Below are 19,426 nucleotides of genomic sequence, written 5' to 3'. Positions count from 1 at the left end.
ACCCTGGTCAGAGTTACCTCCCACACAGCCTGCAGGACCCATGGGGGCAGGGGCTGGACCAATGGATCCACCACAGATTCATAACTAGCAGAGCCTCACTTGTTAGGAAAGAAGAGTCTAGAGCTGTCCGTGAGAAAATGCTTATTAATAAAGAAACACCAATGTAGATGCAGGGACGAGACTGTATTCATGTCATTTCCTTAAAATGGCTCCTCTGTGATTCAGAGTCATAACCAAAAAATTACAATAGAGTAGATTGCTGCTGTGTTAAAGTATGGAAAAGTGTGGAAAAGCAGACTGGAAGGAAATTCATCAAAAATGACCACACTCGTTGAGTCTAGATATCAGTATTATAGGTTATTCTTTTTCCTGCACTGTTTTCCAAATACGCAGAAATGTCTTTCGGTAACATTCCTGATTGCCAAATGCACACATGGAAATTCACTGTTTAAAGCTTTTACCTGGAGAACAGATACCATCTGCATCTAAAATTTCATGTCGCCAGATGGGCTTCCGGGTAGCGGCATCCAATATGGGTCCCATCACTTTGTCAAACGTCTGGTTGGTGTAGCGCTTCAACGTGCATTTAGCATTTTTATACACGAGGCACCGCCCAAAGCCTGTAATGAAACCGAACCGGGTGAGGAATGTCAGAAAACACGGATCTGTGCCGTCCAACAATACACCCCACCTTTCCCATTCGGACAAACCGGAACTGCACTGGGGTCCTGACATCAGCTGAGAGCCCTAAGCAGAGGCGAGGCTCCTCCCGGCCCACTGCCCACGTTAGCATGGAGGCTCCGCATGTCCCAGCATGGCACCACCTGTGTGTGCTGGGGAAAGGGGACAGGGACCCAAGAGAGGCACTGCAGTCCTCTCTGCACACATGGCCACAGAGTATTAGACCCGGGGCAGGTTTCACCCACCACCGGGTGACGCCCTCTCCTTCACAGGCCCTGGGAGTGAAGTCCAGCCACCAGGGAGTGGCAGCAAGATGAGCCAGATGCCTGGTGCGTGGCTTCTGCTTACGTCCCTGGAAAGCTTTCTCTGATGGTCGCATTTGTAAGTGGCCCCCAAAAAGCAGGCAAGCAGAGAAACAAGCAAGTGAACGGACAAGATAATAATCTGTTTAGCGAATAAGGAGAAAGCACAACCAGATGACTTCAGTGGGAGAGATAGTGTATTTGCCCTTAAAATTAGTTTACTTTCATTACAGCTCTAGGTTGGATTCATCTAGCGGGTGAAAGAAAAACCCTAGGAACAACATTAGGATGTTCAAGATGAGGCCATAACCTGTATATCCAGCCACCAGTCGGGGCCCCGCACGTGACTCTCACTGCGCGGTACAAACCGCAGACAGGACAGTTGGCACCACCAACGGGATGGGATAGTCACGCATGCTCTGCCAGTGCTTTGGACCAGCGGAATGTGTTAAAAACATAAGCAAGGTGGACAGGAGAAAACCTCTAGACTCAGCCACCGAATCTCCCCCAGAACAAAATGAACCGGTGGTAGAGCTGCCCAAAGAGCTGCTGCTCACTCATCACGAACCACCAGTTGTAGGACCCCACGCCTGCAGGTCCGCCTTTATCCGTCGGCCGTGCAGCTCGTCTACACTGCACGCCCTCCTGCTCTCCGCGGGACGCCCTGAGCATGGCAGAGCTCTCGGGTTAAACTCTGCTGCATGAGATGGCCGCTTGCCTCAAAACGCTTCTCCCAGGAGTCTCCACTGCAGCGGAGCCCTTTCAGGGAAGATGAGTTTAGAAAACCGATGAGGCACAAATGCATTTCTGAATAAACCCCGTGTCCTCATATAATTTTTTAAATTTGAAGGTGAATGTGGGGAGAAAGCGACTGCTCCAACTGGGTGGGAGAAGAAGATGCAGGCGAGCTTTGGGCCTGTCCCAGTCAGGCACCATGGCTCCTCATGGACAGCACACGGCCACCACAGACTTGCCAGGGAGCGGCAGGCCTGGAAATGTCACACAGCGGCCACTGACTGCATGCTGGGTGAGGGTTATCTGAACTGCCCGCAGTTGAGAGTGCTTTCTGCTAAGTGTAAATATACGGTATTCATGGGTGGGAGCTCAAAGGCGAGGGGACAGTAAACGCAGAGCATCCAGTCCTGTCGTGGAGTTTCTGACAGACGTCACCAAGTCTTCAGATTTCCACATAAACGCTACCAGTTAATCAGAAAGGAAAACATCTAGTTTTAAAGCATGGCTGTTGTCATCTGGAGGAAAAAAAGAGGCATAAATTAAGTGCAGCCAACATCAGCGCCAATGACACATGGCTAGGGGCACTATTACGGGTGCCTAGCAACTCTCAGGAGGGAAGGGAAGGCAGGGTGGGCGCCAGAGGCCGGGGGATGGAGCACGGCCAGGGAAGTCAGCCTGCAGAGCCGGCACTGCTGACACGCGGGACGCGGGGACCCGAGAAGCAAACTGTCGGGAGGCAGAGGTGCAAGAGTGCAACAACTTCACGCTAGGGTTTGTCTGCGTGTGTTTTTAACTCTTACTGCTTCATAAAAAAAAGTAGCCTGGGTTACGGCAGTAAGGGATGCGGTAAGGAAACAGCCTTTCCATCTGACTGCTGCTCTTGCTTTCCCAAACAGCTTTGCTGTTGGATGTTACTGGATATATTTAAAAAAAACATTTCAAACATTGGAATTCAACAGGTTCTTGTGCTTTTTTCTCTCTTGGAAAAGAACAAAAGATTCTGCAGTAGCACACTCAACACATCACCTCATATAACATTCAAAACAAGCAAGCAAGCAGAAGCCCATGCCAAAATGTAACTGCTTCCTGTTTGTATGTGGTAACATTCAAGTCATCTGTTCATAATGTTCTGACACCAAGTGATTCGAACACGAATCACCCACGACCACCTAATTCTGGAAAAAGCATATCTGGTGTTAGCCTGAACCTTGGGAACCCTCACCTCTGTCCAGGGAGGCCTTGTTTAAGACGAGCGCATCCTCTATGTCGTAGCCACTGTAGCTCATCACCGCGACTGTCGCATTTTGCCCCGCTGGCAGCTTCTCGAAGTCTATCAGCTCGATGGTCTTCGTTTTAACCATGGGTTTTTGTGGATATGCTAGCAGATACATGAGAGTATCGATTCTGTTCCGCTGGTTGTATCCAATGGTACCTTCATTGATATTGGAGGAAACAAACACAACACTATTATCTGAAATAATTATGTAGGAATCAACATAATAACACACGAGCTCCGCTAATCCAAATAAGAAAAATCTTCAGGTTAAGCAATGCAAAAGCAAGACCCTCATGGTGGCCAGCAACTTTTTACAGTAATTTTTAAAATATAGTATGCAAAATTATACTTCACATATACTCATTTAAATAATGTCAACTTTTTGGATGTACAGGCTGGATCTTGCTTGAGGGATTTGGGTTCTCACTATGTAATGTTCTAAGTCCACAGCCTGTGCTGGGCTGCTACACTCCAGGCCTGTTCCTAGACCCTCTCATCATCACAGCCCAGGAACTTAAGCATGAAAATGGAGACACAGTTCATAAAAAAGAGTTGACAGTTGCAAAACTGTAAATGGAAAAAAGCAAGAGAGTAGGAAGAAGGGCCGGGGATTTAGCTTAGCGGTTCAGTGGCCCGCCTTGCAAGCCAAGGACCCGAGTTCAATCCCAGGTACCAAAAATAAACAAAGAGAGTAGGAAGAGAATGAAGAAAGAGGCAATGATGTAAAGGGAGAGACGTTTATTCATTCACTGAGCACTTTCTGATATCCGACATTGACTCAGCACCAAACATAAGACGAATAGGGAACGTCGAGGTCCCTTCCCACAATGCAGTGATGGTAAACCTTTTAGAGCTTTCAATGAAACAAGCAGCCCGCTGTGGCACGGGTGCCAGAAGTTCACCACCACTGCCCTTCGGAATCTAGGAAAGCACCCAATCAGGATGGCTCCCCTTGCTTCACAACTCAGCCTTCCCATCTGACTGGGCCTTGAAGGCTGCTGCTGGGCCGCTGCCTGCTGGCAATGAGGTCACATCAACCCTCTCCTCTGCCCGCAGAAACACAGTGAGTCCTGACTCGCCAAACCAAAGGCTCCTCAGTCTCGGGCTTGAGGACCTGAGGTCTGGGGTGTTCAAGCTGGCCCTGCTGCTGAGCCTCTGGGGGCCCCTGAGCCCCTTCAACTCCTAGCTGCTTCTCTCCTCCATGAGTGGCTGCAGGGTTGGCATGAAGAAGATCAGAGAGCTGCATCTCTCTTGCACACGCCTCCCCGTGACACCCCCACACACACTCTGGGAACCCACATGCCACCTCATGGAGTCACACCTAGGCGAGCAGATACCAATACTCTAGACTTATTTTCTTTAACATCTCCATATTCCTCTCGTTAAATCGATGATGCTCTCAATTCAGGGCTAAACATAAACTTCCATCAGCAAGAACGATAGGATGTTCCTTGACAGTTACTGCTGAAACAGAGCTGCAGTGTATCAGAGAAATTCACCTAGTACCACATGCTCACCAGACCGCAGATGCTGAGTGTCAAATCAGTTACACTGAAGAATGCCACTGTGCCCTTTACGACAGTAAGGGATACATCACCACAAGTCCCCCTGGGAACCCTCCCCTCCCTTCAAACACGTATCTCTCGCTCTTGTTCCTTTCTGCAGCAACTCTGGGATTCTCTTTCTTGAGTGTCTTCAGCTGCACTGTTGTGCCTCAATGTCTGGGATCGATCAAAACCTTTCCCTTCTGTGGTCATTTTGACTTTGGGGAAGAGCTGAAGTCACATCATATCAGATCTGGTGAATGAGGTGGACGAGGACACAGGCATGGTTTTTAGGTCCTGCCTTTAAGGCACTTAGCACCTGGCAGCAATAGTTTTCTCCGTAATTTTGAGTAGAACTTCAAAGACAGGAAAGAGAGAGTCCAGAACTGCTTCAGGAAGTGGAAGAACATAAGATAAGTGTGTCTGGAACCAGGGAGAGTAATCTGAGGGGGATTCATGCAAATGTGTCTCTTATTGTAATAAATTTTAAAGTTTAAACCTTTACTGTGTATAGTGATCACCCTCATATTAGAACGGGAAGAGACAAGGCTAAGTAGCTGCTGCACTCTGAAGACGTCCGCGTGCACCTCTGCATGTGAACACTTACTTCTGCAGGGACCTCCCTCTGAACAGCTGTCTGGCACCACCAGAAGTGGGACTTACATGTATCTTCATCACCCCTGTGCTTGTGCTCCAACCTCAACAAAGCTTATCAAGATCCGTGTGCAAACGAGAGCCCCACTGAACGTCCTGAACTCTGTGTCAAGGTTACACTATAAAATGCCAATTAGTTTATGTTACTTTAGTGCCAACTAATGAACTAGGCAGGTCATCTGGCAACAGATCACTGTTTCAGAAATAAGACTGCTGTTGGGGCCACGGTGCCGTTCACAGACAGTAAGTTTGTACTTTTCCGGGGGGAGCAGACGCCCACCCACTGCAAACACTGTGCGGCCTGGACGGAATCGGGCACCACAGCGGCCACCACGGAGTGGGGCAGCAGCAAACCTTTCAGCGTGGGTTTGGTGCTTATGATCTCATCCGAAATTTTCTTTAGTCTTTTTAAGGAACTTCTCTTGTGGAAACTCAAATAATCAGCACTCAGTATGAAAAATGAATCATGACTAATAAACTATGATTTCTGTATCACAGAATTCCAAAATGCCATCAGATTCCCCCATACAAAAACTATGAATGGCTCACTAGCTAATCTGCCAACAAGCCAACTATTTTGAGAAAATGACCTAAGAAATTAACGTACAAAGCTCGTCTGCATAAAGCACATGCTCAAACTAGGATGCCCGTTAGGATTTTCAGTTTCCTTCAGTGCTTCCGACTTTGGAAGCGGCGACAGCACCCCACCCCACTGGACCTGCAGTCTCCAATGACCTTCTTTTCTTACTAGTCACAAGCCTGGTAACCGTAAGAGAGATTATGTCTTTCTTACCAAGCCATATTTTAGGAACAGTAACTTTCTTAAGTCACAAAGGGCACCCACAATGTATGGAAATGCAGGTTAAAATCGTGAAGAAGTGCTTTTACTGACGGTAGGATGAGAAAGGTCAGGAAGGATGCAAACAACTTAAAATACATATACTAAAAAATGAAGTTCTGTGCATTTAACTATTTTCCCTTTCTTTGCCCAAATCGTAACAGTCACTAAATACAACAGGCTTCATCCATTTAAAGAGTACGATGTGAGCGGCTCAGACAGATGTGTGACCAGTGGCGCTGGCATGCAGGACCGGAGAGCGCGTGTGGTTAGCGCGCAGCACCTGCACCGGAGCCCAGCAGCTTCTCGCGCGGCACCCAGGCCCTGAGTAGCCTCACACACAGCCTGCCGAGCCCTCACCCTGTGAAGCCTGGTCTGTTTCACCCCTACCAACTGCCCTGTCACAGCTTCGGTGAGCTCCCTGCGTATGCCAGACACAAAACCCTCTCAGATGTGCGTGACGCATGTACTCTCCCATTCTGTGGCTTACACGTCCATATTCCTGTCTTTCAAAGAGCAAAGGTTTAACTTTGAGAATACAATTTATCAAATTTTTCTTGTTATAGTTTGTATACTTGTGTCCCAAGAAACCTCAGTTTGACTCGTCATGAAGATTTTCAGTGCTGTCTCCTCCTTCGTGTAGGGTTTTACACCTTAGGCTAGGGTCCATGTGTGTGAATTTTTATATGGTATAAGGCAGAGCAGCTGATGTTCAGTTTTTCCCACATAGATGTGCAAGGATTTTATTTTGTTGCAAAGGCTTTCTATTCCCTAATAGATTACTTTGACACCTTCAATGAAAACCAATTGCCCACCAATGTATGGGTTCTCAACCCTGTCCCACTTACATGCCTACCCCTTTTTAGAATCACACTATTAGTGTAGCTTTACAAAAGGCCAAAACAAACTATAATTCCTCTAATTTACTGTTTCAAAATTCTTCCAGAAAATCTGCTCCTGGCTTAAGATTTTAACATGCTTTGAGATTCATTATTCATTCTGAAGCATTTTTTACGTTCCTACCATACCACCTACTGAGCTGGCACCGGGCTAGGTACAGAGACACAGGAACAAGACAGTCTGTCCACTAGAGACATGGTCTACAGCCTCGCAGGATCAGCAGCCTGACTGATTGATCCACAGGGGTCAGGAAAACACGACAAGGGGAGTTAGCTTCAGCTGAGAAGAATTTTTAGTAAGTTTTATAGATAACGCTGCACAGGAGACATAATAAAACCTTTTATAAGTTATTCAGCCAAAGTGAGATTCAGCTTCCTTCTCAGGAAAAAAATCCTGGACTGTATCTCCTGGGATTATTACTATGATTAAAAGAAATGTATGCCAGAGTCTGGGGGCAGGGTGGGATCTTAGCTTCATGGTAGAGTAAAACCTTAGTGTGAACAGGGCCCTGAGCTCAACCCTTAGCACTGAATAAAATAAGCACAATTTGGGTACTCAAGTAGTAACATTCATTATGACCAATGTTCACAGTATTGGGTGTGCAGTGATCATAAAAATATACACCTCATTGCCCTGCAGTATCACTCATTCTGCCTCCAACTCTAACCTATGTAGTAAACTTTATTTTTAACTCACTGAGTGCTCACTGCCAACATTCTAGTCTTAGGTAACACCACATAAACTTATACCTAAGATAGCTACAATAATTTAAGCAATAGCAAAGTTCTACAAAATTAGGCAAGGTTATCTTTTTTCCTTCATTTGTGCATCTTCAAACAAAGACCAAATATGCTAAAGCCAAACAAAAACACTAAACAAAGTGGGAAGAAACTGTAGAACTAAAAAAAAAATGCTATGAAGGTCTTTGTACACGTTTTACATATCTCCAAAATGTCAGTGTGTTTCCAGTAAATCCCATCCTACTCTTGAGTAGGGAACACGGAAATTAAACCTACCTGCTGAGAAACAGAATCTACTGAAAACAAAAGCAGAGCCTATATTAGCGCTTGTTTAAAAACTGGCAAACAAGTCCCAGCACTTTGGGTGGAAGGGGGGCCGCTGCAGCTCCTGACCAAGCTCACCAAGGGCAGCCACCTTCTGAACGGGCTGTCTCACAAATACACCAGTGGTACATGGCAGTGTGGCCTGTGTGAATCAGCGCCTGGAGCCACCCCAACTCCACACAAGCCACAGCGGAAGTGAGCTGGGGTCCTGCACTTCCAGATGTCCACCTGGCTCCTCGCTCTGAGCTTGGGCCAGCACAGAGGCCCCGTGTGGGAACTGAACTCATCAACAACCTGCCGGCACTGAGCGCAAGGGAGCCCTCCGCAGGCTCCATGCTTGCCTGGAGTGCCACGCAAACCAGAAAAGGCTGTTTCTGTGGCTCATGTCAGTCTTGGTGTCCCCTCTCTGTCATGATGGAAGTGACTTTTAGAATCTTCTCTCGGTGGGAGGGGAAGGCCGCTGTCCAAGGGGTCGGGGTTGGCACAGCGAATTTTCCAAGTCGGCCGGAATGTGCAGTGAATCAGCCCTGGGCCAATGCCTTTCTACTGAGCTAACAGACACAAACAGCAAAGAACGCGTTTTCAAGCACGCACAGGATCTCCACAAGAGGTGAAGTCTTCGCAAGCGTAACTCAGCTATTGCCGTCAGACCACAAGGTGCACACACGATCCAAAGGCTGGGCCTGTTTCAGACCTGCTCTCTGCCATGGCTTTTCCTTTTGTGGTTTTCATACAGACCTGGCTCAATACTTCTGCAGAATTTCAGGGTCCAGAGAGAAATGCGGCCATCTAGGTGCCAAATTTAAATGTACTTTTTTATCTCCATGCTTTTCTTTACAGTCAGGTGTTTTACAATAACAAACAGCAACAAAGGCTTTTTTTTATTACTTAAGATATTCAGTGCTTTTGTCTGCTCAGCGTCAGCAGTAACGTTAGAGGATCGTATCCAAGGAGCTAAATGTGCAGGACCCAGGGTCAGAGCAGCTGAATACACCAACCTCAGAAAACACAGACAATGAATTGCAAATGACACTCAAAACAAAACGAGAAAAAAACCCTTCACACAGCAAACTACAAAAGAACTCCACAGACACTGAACTGGCTTTCTGTACGCCCTGATCCTGCTTAACTGTGTGTGGTAAATAACCCAACACTGCAGACACTCGGGCCACAAAATAAAGGTGGTGCTTTTTTGTGTGTGAGGGTGTTATAAAATAGAAAATATTATTCTGTTCCTTCAAGTCTGTTCTCTTTTTTAAAGCCTCACTTCACTGGGGAGAGCTGCCTGCGGCTCTTGTTTCCATCTTCAAACACACAGAGTGGCTTTAGCAGTGGAGTGATTAGCCGTCCGTTAATTCTACTGCAGGTTACACACAAAAGGTGTATGGTTTCCGTGGGGATTCACACCATGAAACAAAATGGTTTGGTGGACCCAGAAGTGATGGCCTTTTGACAACACGGCACGCAGTACCGTGGCCTTTGGGAATCACTGAGTGCAGAGCGGACAGGAGAGCGAGTGCTGCTCAGAAGGCCTCAGGAGGCCTGCACCACAGGTAAATGGCTATAGAACTACACGCTTTTGATCTCTTCTAGCTCCTAAATAAAGGGCATCGTGCAAACCTGGACTACGGACGCTCACTCCCTGTAATGAGGAGCTGGGATTCCTTAGCTGCAGTTGGTTGCTGGGAGCTGAGAAGCTGGCTGTGTTGTCTTTGTCACCCAAAAGCCATGTGCCCTACACACTTTTAGCACTTCTTAAATTGGAGGGAACAAGTCAGACTGATAGCACAGGTGTGCATCAGGACCGAAATGACCTCTGAAAACATTTAGAAAAGGTCTATCAGCAAACCTTGCCTTTTCTTCGGGGCTTGGGGTGCACGTGGGAATCTCCTCTATGTCGTCTTAAGACACAACTCCAGCTGCCCATAACCCAGCACTTCCCAAACACGCCTCCATACCCAAGCTGTTACACCAGACCGCCGTCCTCATGAGACGCCTGCTTCTGTTCCCACGCTTTCGACCACTACGGTGTCCAAGACTCAGCCCAGCCCTGTCCTGGCGGCAGCCCACTGCCCAAAGGTCCTCTCCTCTCACTTCCTCGGATCCCAGCTGTGCATCCCTGGAGCTCCTGTCACATCTGCCTTCAGCTTCACCCCCACATCTGCACCACAGTCTCCCGCACACAGGCCATGGATGAATGGATGTGTTTGTAGATTAACAGGCAGACGGATGAAAGGAAAGAAAAATAGACAGAAGGAAGAAAGATGGTCTCAGAAACTGTTGTAACAAGTTTTGGGAGACACAGTGGCAATTGTGAGGATACAATGGGTCCAACGATCATCACCAGACAACTCCTAGCGCTTTCCAGGATGCAGAGTGTGCTTCTCCCTCTCTCTCCTCTCCCCTCACCTGCAGTTTTTCCTGATATCTCTCTTGGTTAACAATTTACATTCATTCTCTTATAATTCTGGGAGTTACTACCTGTCGATCTGGAGAGGGAACCAGCTGGGAGAAGTCTTGTGCGTGGACAGGAGGGCCTCGCGGGCCTGCAGAGCTCCACGCACCTCCCAGATCGCAGGCGCAGCAAGGCCAGACCACGCAGGCCCACGAGTGTGGAAGCCAGAGGACGCCCAGCTGAGCTGACGCTTACCCATGGCCTGCTTCCCCATGGCGCACTGGTAGGTGTTCCTCGGGGACTGGTTGTGATGCGGGTACGGGATCAGGCCGGCACAGACGCCAAGCAGTGTGAAGGGCTCGATCTCCAGGTGAGTGGTGTCTCTAACAAGGGAAGAAGCAGACAGCTCAGGACAGCAGGACTGTGATCAATGCTTTCTGAGAGAGAAGAAAACCATGGTCACCCAGGTCCCCAAGGGATGTATGACAGTGACCTCTAGTCCTGGGAAAACTGGTAAAACAAAAGCATGCTTAAATAGAGGTGATAAAACATTACTTCCATCTCTAATAGAAATTTTCTTAGGGATTGAAATACCAGAGAAGGGACAGAGTATGGAAATGTTGATGTCCAAACAAGGCATTATGGTGACACATACGAATACTGTGATAATGCACAGCCCACAGAGGGCCACGGCAGTGGACACAAGGCAGCAGCGATCAGATCCACAACGACCAACCCTGTCCACAAGAAGGCTGTCACCATTCTGCAGAGGGAGATTCTGCAGACCGCAGGGACAAGAGCACGGCTGCTGCCACTGAGGAACTGAGTTTTAATGTTACCAAGTTTTAACTGCTTTAAGCTTTGAAACCCATAATTTAATTCAATTTGTTATTTAGAACATTTTAGTTATGTTTGGAACAACTTCCATTTGTGAATCTACTTTTTCAATTGGAATTTGATGAAATTCAGCATCTGAAATGCAGTGAGCTACACGTGCGTGGAGGTTTTTGAGGACTTGGGGTAGGAGTGAAAGAGAAACATCTCAGTATTTTTATACTGGTTGCATGCTAATAGTAATATTTTAGATATACTGACTAAATAAAAATATTATTCAAATGAATCTTATGCATGTCTTCTTAGTTATTAAGGGGACCACCAGGAAACTGCAGTTGTACCAGGGGCTTCATTTACACTTTTACTGGACAGCTCTACCATGGGATCAGACGCAAAGGTTTTTCCTACTTGATATCAGAATCTCAGTTACTTTCATCGTACCTTTCTGCAGAAAACTCAGTTTTGGCTAAATGACAGAGGATTCAGGGTCTGAACAGGCCAGTGTAGCCAGACTCTGGCGGGCTCTGCTGAGGGTGACAGACACGATGCTGAGGGCCGGTGCCCTGACCTCCGGCTCTCCTGCAGGCATGAGCAGGGACACTGGCACCGCCCGGCAGTCTGCAGCCTATGGACAGACATGGCCTGAGGGTCCACCCACCCGCCATGTGGCTGCCATGCATCCGGGAAGCCTCTTGAGCATTGAGTTAGCCATCCAGTGTCTTCTCAGGGCACATGATGACATTCTGCCCTGGCTCTGGTGAGGGTGCATTCCACTGAGCTCTTGGTTAGGGGAACATCATTTCCTCTGGACTGGTGGGACCCCAATCCTATCACCACCTTAGGCCTTTGTTGGCAAGGAAGGAAAGGGTTCTGGGTTTGCTTGGGTTTTTTAAAAGAGCATCCTTCACCAGGTGTGATGGCAACTGATAATCTCAGTACTTGGGAGGCTGAGGCAGGAGGATTGCCACAATTTTGAGGCCAGCCTGGGATACATAGTAAGTTCAAGGCCAGTCTGAACTGTATAGTGTAGGAGATCCTGTCCCCAAAGTCAAAAACAATAATAACAACAGTGGAAAAGTTCGAAACAACCTAAATCAGCGGGGGGTGAACGTAGGGCATGCATGCTGCAGCAGGCTGTTTGTTATCACTGAATGCTCTAAAGTATTTGCCATCACTGTCAGGGAATGGGCTAAATAAACTATGTATGTGTAGGGAGATGATATAAAGTAGGAGATCCTGTCCCCAAAGTCAAAAACAATAATAACAACAGTGGAAAAGTTCGAAACAACCTAAATCAGCGGGGGGTGAACGTAGGGCATGCATGCTGCAGCAGGCTGTTTGTTATCACTGAATGCTCTAAAGTATTTGCCATCACTGTCAGGGAATGGGCTAAATAAACTATGTATGTGTAGGGAGATGATATAAAAAAGAGAGAGGTGCCGGGGATTTAGCCTAGTGGCACCATACCTGCTTTGCAAGAGCAAGGTCCTGAGTTCGATCCCCGGTACCAAAAAAAAAAATTTTTAACAGTGAAGACACTGGAGGCACGCCATCCATCTCTTACATGCATGCATGGTGTGGAATCCTGCATGTGTGCTTCTGTTCACTTAGGAAACCAGACACAAACATCAAACTATTAGCACTGGCTATTGTGGGGCAGCCAAGGAGGAGAGGGCCAGAGCTGAGACTCGGCTTTTAGTCTCATGTGATATGAAGACAGCAGCAGTTCTACAGTGATGGCACAAGTAGTTATCAGGCGGGGATATCAGAGTCCCCACTTAACAAATGACTACAAACTTCTACCTTCAGATGAGCACGCTCAGACACACGCATCAGAAGCCCGTGTCCTCTCATGTATCCCACACGGAGCACGGACGCTCCTGAAATCCATGTTCTAGGAGACCTGTTATGAGCACCCACATTTACAACACGCACGAGCTTAGGGACAATGTTACAAAACACGCTCTGTAGGGCTCCGCACTGAAGACAGAGTCCAGACTAAAGCCTCTCCAGAAGACAGAAGCACATTGTCTGAGGGCTCATTCATTAGTTTCATTTTTACAGCCATCAGATATTAATCAGAGAAGCAATTCCTTTTTTAAAAAAAACCAAGCATCGCACAAATAGCAAGGATAATCAAATCTACAGATGACCAACTAGCAACTCCTCACTGCTTACAGCAGGGCTAAATGGCGGGTGAGCGTTACTATGAAATGGCGCACTTCTCACGGAGAGGATCACAAGTGCACAGGACGCAGGACTAGGAGGACGGTGAGCGAGGAGGCCACGTCTCAGCTTCCACGGATGCTACTTACTTGTTAATTGTATGTTCATAGAGTGCGATATTGCAATCATTTTCTTCATTCACATCTAAGTATTCGACCAGGCTCTCATGTAAGAAATCTTCAAAATTCCTGGGAACATTGGTAAAAGACATCGCCAATGAAAAGGTGCCTAGTGCAGCATTTTACACAGTAATCGCAGATGCCGGGTGTCACTGAGGCCCAAAGCATGTTTCTTTTCCTCCAGAGAGTGTCAACGCATCGGGACAGTGACACAGAGTGGCCACACACTCCTGAAACACAAGCTGTGTGCCAGTGATTCTTGTCAGCCAGACCCAAAATTCTGAGGCTCTGCTGTAAGAAACTCCTTGGGACAAGGGAGCCTCAGAGCCGACGCAACACGGGAAGGTGTTTCCCTGACTAGAAACACCCCACAGCACTACTCTGCAGCAAGATTCCAACTCCTAGCGGAGCTTGGGAAACCTCTACCCTATCCACTCAGCTTCAGACGGAGGATGCTTTTTTGACAGGATGTGGAGAGAAACTGAGAGACTAAACATGAAAATACACTTTTTTAAAAGCACAGAGGTGGGTTGGGGATTTAGCTCAGTGGTTCCACCACCTGCCTCACAAACATAAGGACCCAAGTTCAATCCCTAGTACCAAATAAATAAATAAAAGCACAGAGGAACAGTGCTATTGCTGACTAGAGTGTGCACATACATGAAGGAGACTGACAGCCTTTACTTGAGCTCATTTACCTGTACCCCTGAGCTAGCTCTTCCATATGCTTATTTGTGACTGCTGGCTTCTGCTTCTTGACAATGATGTAAGGCCTAAAATGGAAAAAGTAACAAATGAGTAATAATTCCGTGGCACAATGGTATTACCACAGCAAAGCGAGGAAAGACACAAACACAAGCAAACCCACCCTAGACTGCCCAAGGACAGCAGGTATTTTTTGCATGTGTGAGTAGAGAAAATCTACTTCTCTTCCCCTCCTCGCTCCCCCGAAACACACACACACACACACACACACACACACACAAGCAAGCCCATGCGCACAAGGATATATGTACACATAAACGTGAGATACTGCTTCCTTCAAATATCTTAAGAGAAAATTTGGCTTTAAGTGAAAAGGAAGTATAAAAAAGACAAAAGTTTGGAAAGGAAATAAAACTTCACGTCACGTTTTAAAACCTGTGTAGAAGGTCACTCCAGAAACATCTCCCAGTTTCATCACACTGGGAATGTGCGGTACGTCATCATCCCCATTTGTCTGTGGTCTCAGTTGTTTTGCTTTTGGTGATTTCAACTACCCAGGGTCAACTGTGGCCCAGAAATATTGGGTGGAAAATTTCAGAGTAAATAATTCACGAGTTCTAAACTGCGGCCTGATCTGAGCAGCACGGGGAATCCTGCACCACCTCACTGTGTCCTGCCTCGGGTATGAACCATCTTTTCCACCGGAGTGTCCACACCGTCCACGTTATCTACATGCCTTCGCCCAGTGCCCACGCCGCACACGTGTTACCCACTTCCTTCCCCCGGAGTGGCCCCGCCCTACACGTCATCTGCACGCTATCATCTCAACTGTGGCGTCAAACCAATGGCACGCGTGCCACACTGACGGCTCTAAAAGGCCCGCCATCCTGCCCCGCTGCACAGTGGTGCACCTTATCCGCCTGCCTCGTCTAGAGGCTACACATCCCTCCACCTCACGCTCACAACATCCACACAATCCACCTGGGGTCCTTCAGCAGCAAGCAGTCTCTACTATCGGCTCAACAAAACACAGCATGCACAGGGCTTGGCTGTCTGGCAGTGTCAGTGGCTGCTGGGAGACGGGGAAGCAGCAGGAAGGGAGCCGTGGCCCTGGCACTGATGAGGCACCTGAGTGAGGTCCGCGGAGGAGCCGGGCAGGACCATCCGATTTAGGATAAACACCTTGAGCGAGACTCAAGGGTTACTTAAAGACACCACTGACGAGAGAGAGAGGGAGAGAGAGAGACAGAGAGAGACAGAGAGAGACAGAGAGAGAGAGAGAGAGAGAGAGAGGCTGGCTGTTTGCAGAAAGCAGTGCTGCACACTTGCAAACTTACAGGGAGCGTGGTGGCATAGCAGCCGAGGCAGAGATTGGCCTGTAACTGTCAGTGGTGGCTGCCTGAGGGCTTTGCCAGCCGAGGAAACACGCACACAAAGGATGGCACGTGGAGACGGCGAGGTCCACTGCTGTGTGCAGAGGCCGGGCTCGCAGACGGGAGCCAGTCACAGCCGCCCTGAGCCCAGGACTGTGCGCGGGCAGAAGGGCACCTCCGAACCTGCGCAGACCCTGCACAAGCACAGGGCCGCAGGAGTCGCCGCAATGCTGCGAAATGCCAACTTCTCGGTGGGGAAGCCGGGCACACTACTGCCATGCTGGAGGGCCACAGTGAGCTTCGGGTAAGGCTCACGCGATGACAGGCGGCTGTGGCATTCAGCACAGGACACGGCTCTTCCCACATGACCCTTGGTCCGTCACGACACAGGGATTTCTAACAGTGAACATTTTCTCTTGCAAAACGCTTTATATCAGATGTAACGAAAGAAAAAGTTGTAAGAAAGGACAACCTAGGACATGCCAACATTTTTTCTGCCCCACGAGGCAGCATCAATGACAGTTACAAACGTGCACCTGCTCTGTGCCTCGCACCCTGCACCCCCACAGCACACCTGGCCCCAGTTCTCGGGACCACCCTGCGCAGTCTTGCATGGGACAGCCCAGGAAAACCAGGCCCAGAGACTTTGTACACTCAAGATGCACACAAGTCACTCTTCTAGCGTAGCACTGGACGGCCAATCCTATCTGAGTTTACTACACAGAGGCAGCCATGGTGGCACATGACTGCAATCTGAGAGACGCAAGTTCAAAGCCAGCTTGGGCAGTTTATAAAAACCTCTGCCTCAAAATAAAAAATAAAAAGGGATAGGGATGTAGCTCAATGGCAGAGGGCTTGTCTAGCATGACAGGGCCCCAAGTTTAATTCCCAGTACCAAAGAAACAAATTAGTTAAATTTTTTTAAAAAATTGAAAAAGAATTTACTGGAAGGACGAGAAAAAGCTTATAAAGAAACTGGAGTAGTCCCAGGCCGATGGGCAAGGAGCAGCAGCCGCCTCTTGTGGGCGCCACCTGGCATCACCGGTCCCAGCCGCTCCCCTGCTGGCTGCTCCCCGGGCTTGGGTTCTCCGGCCTTGCCTGCTCAGACCTGAGCCTGGGCTGCTAGGAGGCGGCTCGGGACTGAGCGCCCCATGAGGGGCAGACGGAGGCAGGAGCCGCTCGGGAGGGAGGTGGGTGAGGCGGGCGGGGGGAATCTGTCCACCCAACAGCCAGCGGCTCTTCCCTTGGGGCTGAAGGGGCTTCATTTCCTCACATCCCCATCCTCTTATTCTTGGGCATCCTCAGCCCCTTTCACCTCCGTCCAGGAAGCACAAGCCCACGCATCCTTTAAAGCTCAGCTGGGAGCAATGCAATGGAGCAGGGAGGCCTGGCTGCGGGAGTGAGACGGCCCCTCGGCCTGGCCTGACGGCCCGTTTCCGGCTGGCGGAGTGAGGAACGGCCCCTGCCAGCCCCGCGTGGCTCCCTCCCACCTTCGGCCCTGGCTCACTGCCGGTCACCTCTGAGGGTCTGTGAACCGAATGAAACTCATCTTCACAACCAAACAGCTTAAAGAGGTTTTGAATCAAAGCCTTCCTTCCCAACGTGGACATAGAGACCCCAAGCCGTCCTCAGTGACACGCACCTGCACAGCCGCCCTCCATCCGAGGAGATGTAAACGCAGCGGTCTGTGAGGTTTGTGGAGATGGAGACAAACTCGTTGATGTACCCGGCCCTTCGCATCAGTCGGAACGTGTTCACCAGCTTCTTGTGGTCCCGAATGACCCCGAGGATGTTACCTGAGGGAGGAGAGGAGGCGGAAATGAAGACTGACCCTAGCCGGATGTCGGTGTTCACCAGCCAGACCCTGAGCACCGCGTCCCACAGAGCACCCCACAGCCTCGCAGGGGGAACCGAGGCGCCCTCGCGTCCCCAAGGGCCGAGCAGAGGAGAGGATGCGGGTGCCCGTGAGACGGCTGGGAAAGGCTCACTCGGGCGGCATCTGGGGCGGTGGTGAGCAAGCAGCCCTGCCCACGCACGGCCCGGCCGCCCCGCGGCTCCTTCCCCAGTCTGCAGCTCCCTTTCAGGGCGGCTGTTACTTTGGGGAGGAACCAGAAGGCACCCGGTGCCAGAGCCGGTGACTGAGGTATATGAGGATGCAGTGCTGTGTGTTTCTGAGCCCCTTCTGTTGGACGGGGCTCGGCAGCAGCAGACGCCGTGTTCTGGGTCACATCTCATGGACCTCAGGAAGGAGGACTCCAGAGCTGCCGCAGTCAGTGGGAGAAAGAAAGGGGTTTGTCTGAAGCACGAGCGTGTATTCTGAGGGGGATGCGTGATAATATGCTTTTTATTGTAATCAATTTTAAAAATTTAAACATTCACGTATATTTAGATCACACCCATCTGAGCGAAAGGAGAGGAGCTTCCTGCCCAGCTGCTGATAGCTCAGGATCGTCAGAACACAGCTCCCTACACGGGGTGTCTATTTCTTTTCCTGGTGCTGGGGACTGAACTCCGGAACTGTGCTTGCGAGGCAGGCACAGTGCCACCAAGCTACATCCCCAGCTCTGTCTGACTATTTCTGCAGCAGGACTCAGGTACAGACTTGCCCCTAAGGACACCGTGCCACCCCTCTTTCTGCCGAGGACGAGCTGGCAGCTGCAGGCAGGTGGGGAGCATCGGGCTCTGCAGCTGCCCGCACAGACCGCTGTGTCCTCAGAGGCCGGGTAGCCCAGCCGGGAGAGGAGCTGCTCCTCTTTTCTGTTCTCTGTCTCTCAGAGGAGGTCCGCCTGGGTGCAGAACTTAAGCGTGTTTGTGCTCCAGATACCAGCACAGTCACAGGTCCCCTGTCCTGCACAGAATGAACACATCTCTCACAGACCCACCGTTGAGAAAGACGAGAAACACATTGGGGTAAGAGAGCTCTTCCCCACACAGGAAATTCACATCCTCCACTCCCAGGTTGCCGGCTAACTTCACAATGGGGCCATCTTCCATGTCAGTCGTGATATGTGTCATCAGGGCCAAGTTTTTAACCAAACCGCAGGCCTAAAAACGTAAGACAGCCAGTCCTAAGAATCTGTGTCAGTAACGGATACAGTTGTGTCTGAAAATACCACTCTGTTGTGGCAACAGCAAGTAGTATAACCTTGGAAAGCACACTTTGGTGGTTCACAAAAGAGACTAAAATACACATTAAACATAGAGAAACTCATTCTCAGGTGACAAGAAATGACGTGAACAGAGTTAGCACAGAGTTAGCTCAGCATGATACTCTTTATAACTCTAAATAATAACGACACCATAGAAGGCCAACAAGAAGACATGGATTACACACACTGTGATTCCCAGACAGTGGCACTACACCCATTATGATGATAATGCAGGGAGGCACTGATAAATGTGGCTGGTTGGAAACGAGAGACATCTATAAAATAACTGGCCAGAACTCTTAATGATTCTTGGTCATGAAAGGCAAAGAAGGCCCAAAGCCTTGCTCCAGACTGAAAGAGACCAGGGATGGAGACAAATGCAGCACCGGCAGAACGGTGGCTGTGAGGGGATGGGCCCCAGACCGCACCACGCGAGGGATAACTTCACGAGGCCGACAGCTGTGCCACAGCCAGGCAAGATGCCCACGGCTGGGGAATCTAGCTGAAGGACTATGGAACATCTTTGCACTATTTTTGCAACTTTTTTTGTATGTCTGGAATTATTTCACAACAAAAAGGAAATATTTCTAAACTTCCATATAACCAAAAAAAAAAAAAAAAAACCAAAAAT

General features: G+C 49.0%; 1 protein-coding gene across 3 annotated transcripts in view; it reads right to left on the bottom strand.

Annotated features, from left to right (window-relative positions):
- Polr3b (RNA polymerase III subunit B) overlaps positions 1-19,426 on the bottom strand; it is an 86,864-nt gene that overhangs the window by 24,878 nt on the left and 42,560 nt on the right. For all 3 annotated transcript variants that reach the window (XM_010631314.3, XM_010631312.3, XM_010631313.3), the window contains 7 exons: positions 18,529-18,691; positions 17,289-17,442; positions 14,267-14,341; positions 13,539-13,637; positions 10,645-10,772; positions 2,941-3,150; positions 462-620 (listed from right to left, as the gene is read on the bottom strand). In XM_010631314.3, the coding sequence (XP_010629616.1) occupies positions 462-620; positions 2,941-3,150; positions 10,645-10,772; positions 13,539-13,637; positions 14,267-14,341; positions 17,289-17,442; positions 18,529-18,691 (988 nt within the window). The remainder of the gene's footprint in view (positions 1-461; positions 621-2,940; positions 3,151-10,644; positions 10,773-13,538; positions 13,638-14,266; positions 14,342-17,288; positions 17,443-18,528; positions 18,692-19,426) is intronic.

The sequence above is a fragment of the Fukomys damarensis genome, unplaced genomic scaffold (genome assembly GCF_012274545.1).
Source record: "Fukomys damarensis isolate Sample0158 unplaced genomic scaffold, DMR_v1.0_HiC HiC_scaffold_15, whole genome shotgun sequence".
Lineage (NCBI taxonomy): Eukaryota > Metazoa > Chordata > Mammalia > Rodentia > Bathyergidae > Fukomys > Fukomys damarensis.
The sequence above is the reverse complement of the archived record's forward strand: the minus strand, read 5'-3'. Positions and strand labels throughout refer to the sequence as shown.